This window comes from Neomonachus schauinslandi, chromosome 15 (assembly GCF_002201575.2).
Source record: "Neomonachus schauinslandi chromosome 15, ASM220157v2, whole genome shotgun sequence".
Classification (NCBI taxonomy): domain Eukaryota; kingdom Metazoa; phylum Chordata; class Mammalia; order Carnivora; family Phocidae; genus Neomonachus; species Neomonachus schauinslandi.
Genome location: NC_058417.1, coordinates 7,905,619 through 7,919,530, shown reverse-complemented (window position 1 = coordinate 7,919,530; position 13,912 = coordinate 7,905,619). Strand labels below are relative to the sequence as shown.

Sequence of the window (13,912 nt, the reverse complement as noted above, 5' to 3'; positions counted from 1 at the left end):
CGAAGAGCTCTATTTGGGGCTATTTTGAGTTTGAGGTGCCTGCAAGACATCCCAGTTAAATGCCTTGTGGCCGTCACACGCCAGTCCTTGGGTGCAGGTATTATACGTACACTCATGCTCACAACCACCTTCCAGTGGGTGACATCACTCTCCTCTTACAGATGGAAAGATTCCTTAAAGGGCCCACCCAGGGATATTCACATATACCAGCACCTTCTTTTAGGAGGATGTTGCCCCCCCCCAAAAAATAAAAAAATAAAAATAAAAAATAGAAGGATGATGCTCCCACATTGACTGGTAACAGCGGACCGCTGGGCGCCCATTCAAATGTCAATGTTGCTGGGTAGAGACGGGGCTTGCTGGAAGGAGAAACTGCATTTGCTGGTTTATCGGGGGTCCTGGGACCTTTAAAAAAAGTTTCTTTCCATTAGGCACAAACAGTCTCTGTCTCCACAGTGAGTACTGTGGAAAGGGGGAAAGGACAGAAGAAGGTTGGACTTCTCCTTTGTGTGCTGATGGGAAAGGAGATCATAAAGGACCAGTAAAGAGGGGGCGCTGTTAGATTCTTGGGACCTTGGGGCACTTTTGAGGTCTTGAGCATGAGATAACGGGGAGCAACCGCTCACTGTTTGGGACCGGCCTCACACCCGAAGGGTCTGAACAGATTATGGGCCTCAGGGATGACAACCGGGGCATGGGGGGGCGGGGTGGACAAGGCTGAGACCTGTCCTGGCAAGAGAAGACTCAGAACCGGGGGAGGGGAATCGGGTAAGCCAGGGCCCAGTAGCCCTTCTGCCGTTGTGTTTAAAAAGCTGAGGAAAAGCAAAGTCGGCCGGGAAACCAGGCTGGAAACAGTTAAAATGATCCAGGCCCCAATGTGGGCTCTTGCTTGCCTTTCTCAAAAGCCCGCTTTTTTGTGTGCCAACTGGAGTATTCTGTTTTGCTCAATATGCATTTTCGGTTATGCTTCTGCTTAAAATAACATAATTAAAAAAATCATTTTCATAAGAGTAGCATGCTGCTTTCTATGCGAGAGGAAATTGGGTGTGGGTTTGGCTCATGTCACAAATGAAAGAGCTTTAGAAATCACAGCTTAGCCTTAATGGATTGTAATCAGAAAACCACCACCCCCACACGGTTCTACTTGCTCGTACAAAAGATGTAAAACAAATTGCTCTCTTCATCAAGATAAGGTGAACCGGAACAGGAAGACTTGGATTAATCCGGGGGCTGTGGTGGAACCCGCCTTCCTTGTGGGGTAAACACAGAGCACTCAGTTTACTGACTCAAAAGGCCTGCGCTCAGCCTCCCCCACCCTCCCGCCCCCACCCCCGAGCAGTCTGCTGTTCCTGGGCCCATCTTCTGAGACCCCGATGTGAGGATAGGTGCAGTGTGTTCTCAAGGCCCTCAGCTGGAGTCTGGCCAGGGAGGGAGACAACACAAAACGGGAGGACGGCCTCTGAAGATCACCTTAGGTGGATACAGTGTGGGGGAAACAGAGGAGGAAGACCTAAGTCAGCCTTAGAGAGGTGTGTGTAAGTGATGTGTAAGGCTAGGTGGGGCAAGGCTAACCAATGTCTTCCTAGCGGCCCTTTGCAAATACATGCGTTTTTAAACCCTCTCAAAACATCGATCATTTTTACACCAGACAGACCGAGGGGCGGGGTGGGGGGGGAACCTCAACCACTGCCGCCTCTGCTTGGGTTGAGAAACACCTGTTCACAGCGTCCACCCATCATTTTGTTGGCAAACCAACCAGAGGCAACTGCCAACCACATGGTTTCCCAAGAGGATGGAGACAGACATCTTCAAGTTGGAGCTCTGAGTCCCTGTGTGTGCTCTCCGAAAACAAAATTCCTTTTGAAACGGGGTTCAGTGGTTTCAGCTTGCTTCTTCTGCTGCCTGGTGGGCTCACATTCAACCCCTTCCCGCCTCGACCCCAAACCGATTCATTGTCATTCACTGCCCACCCATGGCCTTGGAAAAGACAAAGAAACAGCTCCAGTGAACCTCGGTGCAGTGCGGGGCTGGGGAGGTCTGCCCTCCCCTGTACAATAGGCTCCCTCTAAATGTGGCCCTTGGTAGCTGGTCTGTTCCCAGGCTGGTTGTATTTGTGCTCTCAGGGGTACATGGTTATGTAAACTGGGGGCTGGCTGGGGAGCAGAGCCAAACCCAAAGCTTCATGGTCACAGATTCCAAAGCTTTCCCTTTGAGGGTGAACACAAAGGAGCTTGTGAAACAGATCGGCTTCCACTGTGTAATAGACTTCGATGGTGCTGGGCAAGGGAAGAGGGTGTGGGGGCCAGTTGATCAACTGCGCGCTGACAGAAGGCAAGACTGCGGGTCCTCTGAAAATAGGGACCGGAGTAGGCAGTGACAGCTTGCCCTGGGAGAATTCTCTGGAAGTGACTCAGGAATGAGAAGAGGCCCAGTGAGCAGCACACAGGCTCCCTCCCTCCCTCACCGTATTGCGCACCGCCCACCGTCCCGTCCCCTGCAGAGTCACCTGTCCCCACAGAGTCACCTGAGGCTTCTATCCGAAGGGAGACGGGGATAAAGGAAGCACAGAGCTCTGACTCTGAAAAAAGACTGCTTCCCTCTTCTTCTTTTTTTAATCATTTCCCTATAGGGAACTTTAGTTTGGGGCATCTGCAGGTTCTCTAAGAAATCCCAATGTTCTGGGGTGCCTGGGTGGCTCAGATGGTTAACTGTCTGCCTTCGGCTCAGGTCATGATCCCAGGGTCCTGGGATCGAGTCCCGCATCGGGCTCCCTGCTCAGCAGAGAGTCTGCCTCTCTCTCTCTCTCTCTCTCTCTCTGTCTCTTATGAATAAATAAATAAAATCTTAAAAAAAAAAAAAAAAAAGAAATCCCAATGTTCTGTACTCCCCCAGCTCACACCTGAGGGCATTTCCGTCTTTCTTATCCCAATACTAATCTGTTCCCTGAACAGTATTGACTAAACGTGCATCTGGGGCCAGGCACCGTGTCTACCTGGCATTATCATTTCCCTCAGGAAGGCACCGGCCGGGCTCCCTAAAAGCCCTGATCAACTGGTCAACTTTGCGGAGCGCACTTCCTTGGTCGTACCAAAGGTGGCCTCCAGTTATACCCAGTCTTGGGTCTAGCCACATACTTCTAGTACGTTCTTTCTCAGCCTTTTGTGGGTTTTGTCTACGAAGAGCATAGGGCTCTAATATTGTTTGGTTTGCTAATATTCCCATGAAAATGTTCCTTGTTCACCCTGTCTTTAAAAATGTCATTTGTCTTAATTAATGCGACCCTCTGAGGCTAGTTAGGGAAAACAGATCTCATACAAAATGAACACAGACACTCACTTTCAAGTTTCATTTCAAACTGAACCAGTGTTCTTAAGGAACTCTTTGAAAGTGCTTGGGTTCAACAGAGCCAGGTACTTAGGAAGACGTCGATAAATATTTGTTGAATGAGCGAGTGAATGGAACATTCCCTCTGTTCTATTCTCTCTTCTCATCCTGGAATAAAGGAGGTAAATATAGTGAAACAGTATTTAACATTTTGTAGTTTACCAGCTGAGGCTAAAAAAAAAAACCTCCTTCTCTTTTTTTGTTACTAAAACCATCCATCTGCCAAATGTCACTTCCCGATAAGGGCCCACGGCTGAGTCCTCATTTGTAACTGAATGTTGGCTGACATAATTAATGTTTACCACACAACAACATTTGAATTACAAACCCAAGGCAATTTACACATCAACTCTACAAGCCGGTCACCCTGGCCCATTCCACAAACTCCCAAAACCTGGGATTGGGTCAGATTGGGGGAAAATGACCAAACAGAATCAGAGCCTTTTTAAAGCCATGGGGGCGGTGGAGGGAGAGAGATTGAGAGAGGTGGCTTTGGCAGGGAGGAGGGGAAGTACTTTACCCCGAAGCCTCCAAGATAAACGAAGTCGTCCCTGGAGGTAAACACTGTTGAGAAGCCTAATGCGTGTGGCTCCAGGCCCGCTGGGAGCTGGGCTGTCTGCTCCCTGCACTTTATCTGCGGCGCCCTGGCCCCAAAGCGACCCCCTTCCCCGGGTCCGTGCAGGTCACTTCTCCCCCTGTTGTCCTGGCCACACCGGGGGTCAGAAAGCAGCCCTCCTGGTTGGCCTTCCTGGGTTTTTTATTTTTGCTGGTAAGCATTTTTAATGTTTTCTGCTAATAGCGGTTCAGCTTAAAAAAGAAGGCAAAGTAATTAGGCAGGTGGGAGAAAAGGCCTAACCCCGCGTCTCGGAGGGAAATGGACACAGGTACAGTCCCATTATGGTGATTACCTTTATGGCTCACTGGCCGCAAACGGGGCTTTCTGAGCTAGGGCCCAGCGTGTGACAACACAGCCCCGCTGGGGACAAAAACCCCACCGCGCGCTGTTTGTGCAAAGCTAGCGCTTTCCAGCTCGAAGAGCATCAGCGGCGAAAGAGCAGATCTCAAGAACTCACATTAGTTTGGCTTTCCCGGTTTCTATCCGGTGATCCGCTTGGCTCCCCTCCCACCCCAAATCCGGCCTCCCTCTCCAAGTGTTGGGGTACCTATGGGGCGGGGCAGGCACACTCGCTCTGCACCCACGCCGCCCAGGGGGGCAGCTAGAACAATGAGAAAGGAGCCTGGGTGGCTCAGTGGGTTAAGCGTCTGCCTTCGGCTCGGGTCATGATCCCAGCGTCCTGGGATCGAGCCCTGCACTGGGCTGCCTGCTCAGCGGGGAGCCTGCTTCTCCCTCTGCCTCAGCCCCTCCCCCTGCTTGTGCTCTCTCTCTCAAATAAATAAGTCTTAAAAAAAAAAAAAAAAAGGCTTTTTCACTGTCTGGTGAAGAAACAACAAAGTAGTTATGGGGGGGGATCAGAACCCCATGGGATGTCCTTATGCTTATTTTAGGTTTTCGGTCTTGACTGGAGGACGGAAGGCAGCATAATCTCTCTCTTCAGGGCTCAGACCCTTTGGAGGTCTTAATTGGCCTTGTAGCCACCACAGAAACCACAAAATGATCTAGACGCTGAGAAGGGGGAAAAGTACTTTGGAACATTAACATTTCCTTACTCCGCAAGCCGTCTGGGATGCAAATCGTTTTCTAGGGCCACTTGTTTTTTATCTTTCTTCTCAACTAGATAGGTCTGGAGGCTGTAGGGTTTTCCATCGCCCATCCACCTCCAGCTGTTCCTCTCCAATCTTGCCGACCACCTTCCGGGCCCAGGAAGGGGCCTTTATGGAGGTTCCCATGGTCAGGGTGACTGAGGGACCAAAGGCATGGGAACTCAGTGGAGTCGGCCCCCTTTCACACACACACCCCGCATCCACGCCCACCTGGAGGTTCACGGGCGTTCACAAGGTGCTCTTGGAAAGGAGGAGCTGATGGATGCTTCACTAAATACTTGAGGGGTGAAATGTGACTAGGGAAGGCAGGGGGGTGGAGGCCACGCCTAGGACAGGTAGAGGCCTACTGGAGAGGGGGCAGGAGGAGACAGAAGGCATACAGGCTTGGGAGGACCAAGGAGGGCCCAGCAAAGTACTGCTTTCCAACACCACAGAGAACCCACCTACGGCCCACTGTTAGATAGAACCCCAACTCCAGGCCCAGCTGCTCTCCTGCTTAAACCGCCAAGGGGTCTTTAGTGCCTTTCAATCAAGTCCGAATTCCTCAGTGCCCAGCACACAGTAGGTCCTCACTGATACCTGCACCAGGAAGCAGGCTGATGATCTGAGTGGGTGGTCTCCCTGCCTCTCCTCCACCCTCCTCTCTTCCTTCCTATCACTGCGGTTCAGTGGAGTACTCCGAAGACTTTTCTATTCATATGCTTCTCCAAAGTGATCACTCTTCCGAGGGTCAAAGACAAAACGATTTGGAGATACCACAGAAGGGAAACGTGTGGGGCCACTTTTTTGCTCAGCAGGGCGCTCGCTTTCAAAGCAAGCATGTCCCCTGAGATAAGAACCCAGAGGAGAGACCTAACCTCTGTGGGTGTGTGCGTCTCAAATCATGCCATCTACCCACTCCCTCTGCCCAAATCCTGAGGTATTTCCAAGATATCCTGACAGCCAGAGCTCTCTCCCGTTCTGTCTTTTCAGGCTGGTTCTTAAAGTGGTCCCTGGACCAGGGGCATTGGCATCACCTGGCAAGCTTGCTAGAAATGCAAGTTCTCAGGCCCAGGAACCTGGGTTTTAGCAAGCCTGCCAGGTGATTCTGAGGTGCACTCAAATTTGATAACCACTGCTTTAGAATTTGTGGAGACCACAGGTGCAGTCTCCTTCGATGCCCTAGGATTTAAAGCACGAACTCACGAGGAAGATGGGACACACAGGTTCATAAGGACATCGATGTGTCCTTCTCGGCAGAACTGACAAATGAACTTTCCGCAAGGATGGAAACGCTCTTCTCTGTGCCACCCCTTCGGCAGCTCCTGGCCGTGTGTGGCCGTGAGCAGCTGAAATACGGCTCCTGGGACCGAAGAACTCGGTGTTTAAATTTATTTAGTTGACACTAAAACTTAAATAGCCACATGTGGCTAGTGGGTGTCCTAATGGATGGTACAGTTCTAGAAGGTGACAAAATTATATATATATATATAATCTTATTCAACCCAGTGTCTTAAAATCCCAGCGATATCAATGTTGAAACTACATTCTCTCAGATTCTACCTTATTTCTTCGGATCACTTCCTCCTTTATAGGCCCTGGCACATAGCTGAGGCTCAATAAATATTTGGCAACTGACTTGGGATTAACCAAGTTTTGTCAGCTGTAAAATGGAAGGTACTTATTCACTGATTGACTGATTGATTCATTCGTTCATTCAATTTTAATCCAAGACTTGCTGCTTATCTCGAGTTTGCTCTAGCAAATTGTTTTGGACCTTTTTTTGGAAGCAGTTTTAAAGCATTATGTAAAGTAACACTCTGTAAATCTGATGAGACTTCAGGTGTAGGACTGGACCCGGGGGTGAATTAGAATTCAGGAGGCAGTACACCAAGCCATAATTGTGTGCCCTGCCATGTGCCTCTAGGATTTGAAGAAAAAGGATGTAATAGAGGTCAACCTTCTTCAACCAACTTCTCTCTGTGGTGACACCAATCTGTTTCAGACGGCTCTGCCTGATGTCAGGGTCAGTTCAGGTAGGTGATGGGGTCTCATTTTTCAAGATAAACATGCATTTTTACTCTGCAACCTAAGTCTGGCCCTTAGTTATCCCTCATTAAGGAATCTGTATACAAATGATTGAATTTGGATTACAGAAAGACTATACCCCAAATTTAAAAAGTTTTTTTAAAATTTTAAGTATGACTATTAGCAGTTTAACCAAATCCACACCGTCCCTGAACATGTAAGTGACAAGACGTCTGCAAAGTTCTTTCTTTCTCTGGCCTCTGGGGATGCAACTCTAGCCAACACACGCTGAGGCTCAAAATCCTCTTGAGGGAACCGCCTGGGAGTACAATAAAGACCTCTAGCCCTCAGCAAGAATCTAGGTGACCGACAGATGACAGAGGTGACCAAGTTCAGCATGGCCCTGGACCGGACTGCCCCCACCTATCTTCAGTGACACCGGTCTCCGGGGCTGTCCTACTTGGCCCCAGCCCTGACTCCATCTGGGAGTTCCCAGAGAGAAAAGGTAGTTTTGGGGGCCTGGTTCCTTTAGGCTGGGTTTGAGGAACCTGCATAAGGTTCTGGCACTCCTGGCAGGGTGTGGGGCCGTGTCCATCACATAGGCAGGTGACTTGGGGCACCACATCGCAGCACATGAGGGGTCGCTTTCAGGGGCCCCACCTCGGACGTCTGGGCAATCACTAGAGAGTTCTGGAGAGGTACAGGAGGGGAGAACTAGGTTTTACTAGGGTAAAAAAACAGCTAGGGGCGACAGCCGTTTGGGTCAAGATTGGGGCTCCAGGCAGAACTAGGAGGAGGAATCTGACCAGGAATTTGGTGGTATGCAGGTGCAAACGAGGGGGGTAATTCAGACACCATCTAGTCTAGGGATATCAAACCCATGCTTCCCACCTTCTCCACCCTCGCCCAAGACAACCATCACTAAGGACCCAGCGAGCGGTCTTTCCCACCAAGCGTGGTAACAATTACAAACTGCTCAGAGTTTGCAAATCAATAAAATCTCATGAGCTTTCTCGATGTGTATGAATCCATCTACTGTACCAATGAGGAATACTTAATAGTAACTCACTTAATCCTCATGACAACTCCATGAGAAGGGACCGCGTGGGAGACGAGGAGACAGTAGCATACAGAAGCCCAGAACGTTCCAAAGGGCGCATGGCTAATGACAGGTGGAGCTGGACTCCGAACCTGGGGGCACCCCTGCCCCGCAGCGCTGGTTCCCGACCACCGAGCCGCCACGGCTCCCACACGGACAAGATTCAGGCTTGGGGGCTTATCGCGGAGCAAACGAGCATGTACGGTCTAGAATATTTTATTTGTAGATTCATGAAACTCCAACATTTACAGGATATTAAAACCGTTCTCAGAGACGATCATGCTAAAGGTGTAATCGCCTTGGTAAGCTTGCCAAGTCAGAGTGCAAGGGCTTTTATGAAAAGCTTCAGAAATGTGGCTTACGGGGCAATGGTTTATGGTCAACTGCCTTTTGATCTCTCATGTGAAAAATACGTACTTACATATATTGCAGGAAACCTCACCACTTCCTTCCTAAGTGTTGGTCAAAAACACTAATTACTTGGCTAATTAGACTGTGAAGCTTCCCTTACACCTGGTAAAAATGAGCTCTTTTCACCCCACAAATTTCGTTGTGACATACGACCAAAAAGTAGATGTGTTTCAAGGGTTTTACTGTAGACACCATGAACAATTTAAGCAAATCATATAAAAGCAAATGAGAAACTAATGAAAATGGGTCTGCTCCTCCACCAGGGGGTGAAGAGCTGATGCACGGAGCTGCCCACGACGGAGCGTCCGCTTCCAGAGGAGAGCTGGAGGCCTCGTCCCAGACACTCCCCCCACCATGCCGGGACACCCCAAAGGAATCATCAGCCCCAACGTGATCCGTGATTTTTAGGTACCTGCTTCTCATTCCACCTTGTGCAGTCACTGCTTTTCCTTTAGCGAGACGTCTCCCCCAGACATTCCCCGCCCCGGAAAGCGCACGCTCGCCTGGAAGCCGGACGACACGGTCTCCCTTCGGCTCTGCATTCAGAGTCAGCCCGCCGCGTCCGCCCATTTGCCAAGACGCTGAGTACAGACTAACACGGACCAGCACGCACCAGAGTTCGGGAAGCGCCTCTGACTAGCACGTGCTCGCGCTCGCCGGCAGGGGGCGCTACGGAGGGCGTGGCTCGGGCGCCCGGCCGCGCGCCTGCGGCCCAAGCGGACACCGCAGATGCGAGATACTCACCGGCGTCGAGGCTGCCGGTAGCCGCGGTCCAGCCCATGACCGGCGGGACGGCCCCGACTACGGCGCCCACCCACGTGTTGGCGATGCTGATCCTCTTCAACGGCGTGTAGCAGCAGGTATACAGGAAAATGTTGAAGACCCCCAGGGCTCCCGTGAGCGGGTTCACACCCCAGGTCAGGAGGGCGACTCCTGGAACAGCACAGCAAGTGGCAAAGGTCACAGCTAGCAACGGGCTGAAAGAGAGCAGCGAACACAGGGCAATCACTGTCCAGTCCACTTAGGCACGCGGCCCGCGCCGTCCGAGCGAACCATCCGCGGGTCAGTGGCGGGGCCGGGGCGGCCTGCTGGCCCGCCCTGCTCCCGGTTACGCGGCATTCTCTCCGCGACACCTAAAATCGGGGGGGGGGGGGGGGCGTGTCTGCAGGCGTTCTGGCTGTTGCTGTTGCAGCTGCCCGCTGGGGATGAAGTTAGCGAGTCGAGATTAGACGGCCCTGCGTTCGCACGCAGGCTGGGCCCCTTCCTGGCTGCGGGGTGCTGGGCGGCACTCGGCTCATCTGTGCCCCAGAGAGGGTGGACTGCTCTCCCCCACCGGCCGGAGTGAGGACAGACCCAGACCAGTGCCTGTTTGGCACAGAGTTCTGGGTTGCTTTTTTTTTTAAGGTTTCATTTATTTATTTGAGAGAGAGAGAGCGCACAAGCCTGGGGAGGGGCAGAGGCAGAGGGAGAAGCAGGCTCCCCGCTGAGCAAGGAGCCCCATGCGGGGCTCATCCCAGGACCCTGAGATCACCACCCGAGCTGAAGGCAGACGCTTAACCGACTGAGCGCCCCAGGCGCCCCAACACAGGGTTCCGTTTTACAGTTAACGAGAGGGACGTGACAGCTACAGATAAACCGCCCGCAACACAATACTGTAACATTTGGGCAGGAACGAGTGTCTTAATTCTGGAAGCCCTTCTGCCTGTGTATTTATACTTTATTGAAAAACATCACCCAATTAGCAGTAATGGATAACGATCATGTGTCTGGGTGCATCTATCTGTAATGAATGACAGGCTCAGCATGGGACCAGCGTGGTGCCAACAGCGAAACTCCAGGGGGCCGCTCCGCGGTGACAGGGCACTTGAGTTGAGTTTCCTTCCGTGCCACAGCTGGCTTCAGAGACGGGATTTTGAGGGGAGTCCTACGATATTATATACGCAGTGGTAACGGTCAAATACAACTCTCAACTGGCAGTGATGATTCTAAGGCCGATTCTCATCACGGCCCACTTTTTAAGGTGGACTTTCTGTGCAATCTTGTGAAAGACTTTTTGAGAGCGTAGTTGAATCGGATCTAGAAGTTCCCAGTTATATGCATGTTTATTTTTTAATTTTTATTTTTTTAAGTAGGTTCCATGACCAACGCCTTGGAACCCAACGTGGGGCTCCATCTCACAACCCTGAGATCAAGACCTGAGCTGAGATCAAGAGTCAGACACTTAACTGACTGAGCCACCCAGGCGCCCCTACTTATTCTTTCTTAAGAAACCCACGCAGGTCCCTCAAGCCTGCCTTCTCCTTATGGAGGCCATAATTCCGCCTCCGAGACAACTGCATGGGGCTCAACGATTCCACTCGATCAGATCAGATCCTGTGGCCACCACCCCTGAAGATGGAACCCAGCAGAGGGGTAGTTTTGTTTTGTTTTTAAAGATTTTATTTATTTATTTGACAGAGCACAAGTAGGGGGAGCAGCAAGCAGAGGGAGAGGGAGAAGCAGGCTCCCCACCGAGCAGGGAGCCTGATGCAGGGCTCGATCCCAGCAGCCTGGGATCATGACCTGAGCGGAAGGCTGACGTTTAACTGACTGAGCCCCCAGGGGGCCCCGCGAGAAGGAGTTTTGATGGAGAAGAGAACATATGCTGATACATTGTTGCCGAGATGCTTGTTCAAGCATGCTCCATGTGGATGGTGAATTTCCACCTTGCCTCCTGGCTACCTCTTCTGGAGCATGGGGTCCCTCTTTACCACTGCGGCAGTCGCTTGGGCCCCCTCAGACTTTCATCCTGCCTTGTCCTTCCAGTCCATCCCACCCTGACAACTCCCCCCAGTGCCTCTGCTCCTGCCAGAGAAAGCCCACGACCACACTAAGTGGCCCCATTCTCCAGATGAAAAATCGGGAGGATGGCTCTGTGCTGTTGTATCTCACCTATGCCCAGAAAAAGATGGCCAAAAAGCAGTGAAAATGTTACAACTGTTGTCCTTCTTGCAATAAGGTCATTTATAGCTTATAAGAACAGTTGTTTTGTTTTTTTTCCTATGGGACTGTAAAAAAGCGAGTTTTATTTTGGGTGGGAGAAAAATGTGGCTCATAAACATTTTTATTTTTCCTGAATTGGACCTTGTGTTAAAAAAAAAAAAAGAAGGTTGTTCGCTCCTTCTCTTAGGTCTGTGGAAGCCAGTTGGATTCAAAGGTATTAGTGTTATGAAAAGCCCTTTTAGAAAAGCACACATGAATTTAATTTATTGAGATAGGCAATTTCACATGGAAATTTAGTTTCTGACCCTTGTAGGCATCCCAGAAAATCATGAGGCTTAATTTTGGTGTTTCCATCAGTGTGCTCAGGGGCATGGATGGAAATTGGGGAGACTGACAAGCTACGTAAGGAAAAAGGAGGCTATTTACCCAGGTAGCCACGACCATCCCCGGCACCTGGAGGCTCAAGGGACACATTTTTCCTCCTGGTACAAGGAGGCCTGAATCGGTGAACTTCATGGTTTTCTCACATTATGGGCAAAGGTGCTCCAACTGCAAACTCTGTGACGTTTACTTTCCTGTGATGCTTTTGTTTTCCTAAAACATCTACTATAGAAGTAATATCTGTTCTTTTCAGAAAATTTGGAACTACTGAAGATTACAAATACGGAATTCTAAATTACTCAGTGAAACACACTGGTTTATATCTTCTTTGCCTTTTTTAAATGACATATCTATTTAAAAAATAACAGAACATACTGAACTGTGGTTTTGTTCACTACTTTATTTCAGTATTTCTTAATAATTTCCCTGTGCCACTCAGAAGTCTTTTGTATCATCATCATTAATAGTACATAGTGGCCTACGTGGTGTATCTCTGGATATACCACGGTTAATTCAATCAACATACCCCTTCTGGACACTTCATATTTTTCCCTTTTTGAAATTAGAAATAATGTGGGCATAAAGATCTTACAGGCAGACTACTGTTCATAGTTCTGATTAGGATAAATTCCGAGGATAAATTCTCAGACGTGAGATAGCTAAGCCAGGTGACAGGCACATTTTTAGGGATCTGACTGGTACTGCCAGTCTATACTATACCCCAGAGGGTTTAGACCAGCTTACCCTCCCACCAGCACTACATGAGAAAGCCTATTTTTAGGAACTGTATCAACACTGGGTATGGCGTTAAAAACAAAACAGAAATTAACAAAGTAAAACATGTTTATTCAGATAGGATTATTCCCATTGCACAGACGAGAAACCAAGACTCAAGTGACCTTTAGACAGTGAGGCGGATGGGGTACTGCCCCCAATGTACAGTTGAAAATCCAGGGGCGCCTGGGCGGCGCAGTCACTTACGCATCCGACTCTTGATTTCGGCTCAGGTCATGGGCTTAGGGTTGTGAAATCGAGCCCTGAGCTGGGCGCCAAGGTGGGCATGGAGCCTGCTTAAGATTCTCTCTCTCTCCCTCTCCTTCTGCCCCTCCCCCACCACTCGCACACTCGCTCTAAAAAAAAAATAAAAAAGAGAAAATCCACATGTAACTTTTGACTCCCCCCAAACTTAACTACTGATAGTGAGAACGGCAAGAGACCCCTTTTTGCTGTGATTCGCAATTTACTGGAGAGATGAACTGCTCATGCAGAGATGATTAGTGCCACATTTTTTTAAAGATTTTATTTATCTGAGAGAGAAAGTGAGAGATCATGAGCAGTGGGGAAGGATAGAGGGAGAAGCAGACTCCCCGCTGAGCAGGGAGCCCGATGCAGGACTTGATCCCAGGACCCTGGGATCATGACCTGAGCCGAAGGCAGACACTTAACTGACTGAGCCACACAGGCGCCCCTCCCCCACCCCCCCCAACGGCATTTTAGGTGGATGCTCACAACACTTGAGCTCACCACAACTGCGATGGGAGGCGGTTAGGAAATTATTACAGCAGTTAATTTTATGTGGTTATGATTCGATACTTTTACATTTGTTTACCTTTCTCTCTACTCAAATGGCACCATGTGCACTCTGCAAATGTCCGTGTGGGTAAGTTTTTTTTTTAAATTTTTTATTGTTATGTTAATCACCATACATTACACCATTAGTTTTTGATGTAGTGTTCCATGATTCATTGTTTGCATATAACACCCAGTGCTCCATGCAGGACGTGCCCTCTTTAATACCCATCACCAGGCTAACCCATCCTCCCAGCCCCCTCCCCTCTAGAACCCTCAGTTTGTTTTTCAGAGTCCATTCTCTCATGGTTCCTCTCCTGTGTGGGTACGTTTTGATAAATTTTAACTTTTTATAAT

At 49.7% G+C, this 13,912-nt stretch overlaps 1 protein-coding gene across 1 annotated transcript in view; it reads right to left on the bottom strand.

Annotated features, from left to right (window-relative positions):
• LOC110584592 (protoheme IX farnesyltransferase, mitochondrial) overlaps window positions 1–13,912 on the bottom strand; it is a 134,516-nt gene that overhangs the window by 4,024 nt on the left and 116,580 nt on the right. The window contains exon 6 of the mRNA XM_021694697.1: window positions 9,368–9,600. Coding sequence (XP_021550372.1) covers window positions 9,368–9,600 — 233 coding nt within the window. The remainder of the gene's footprint in view (window positions 1–9,367; window positions 9,601–13,912) is intronic.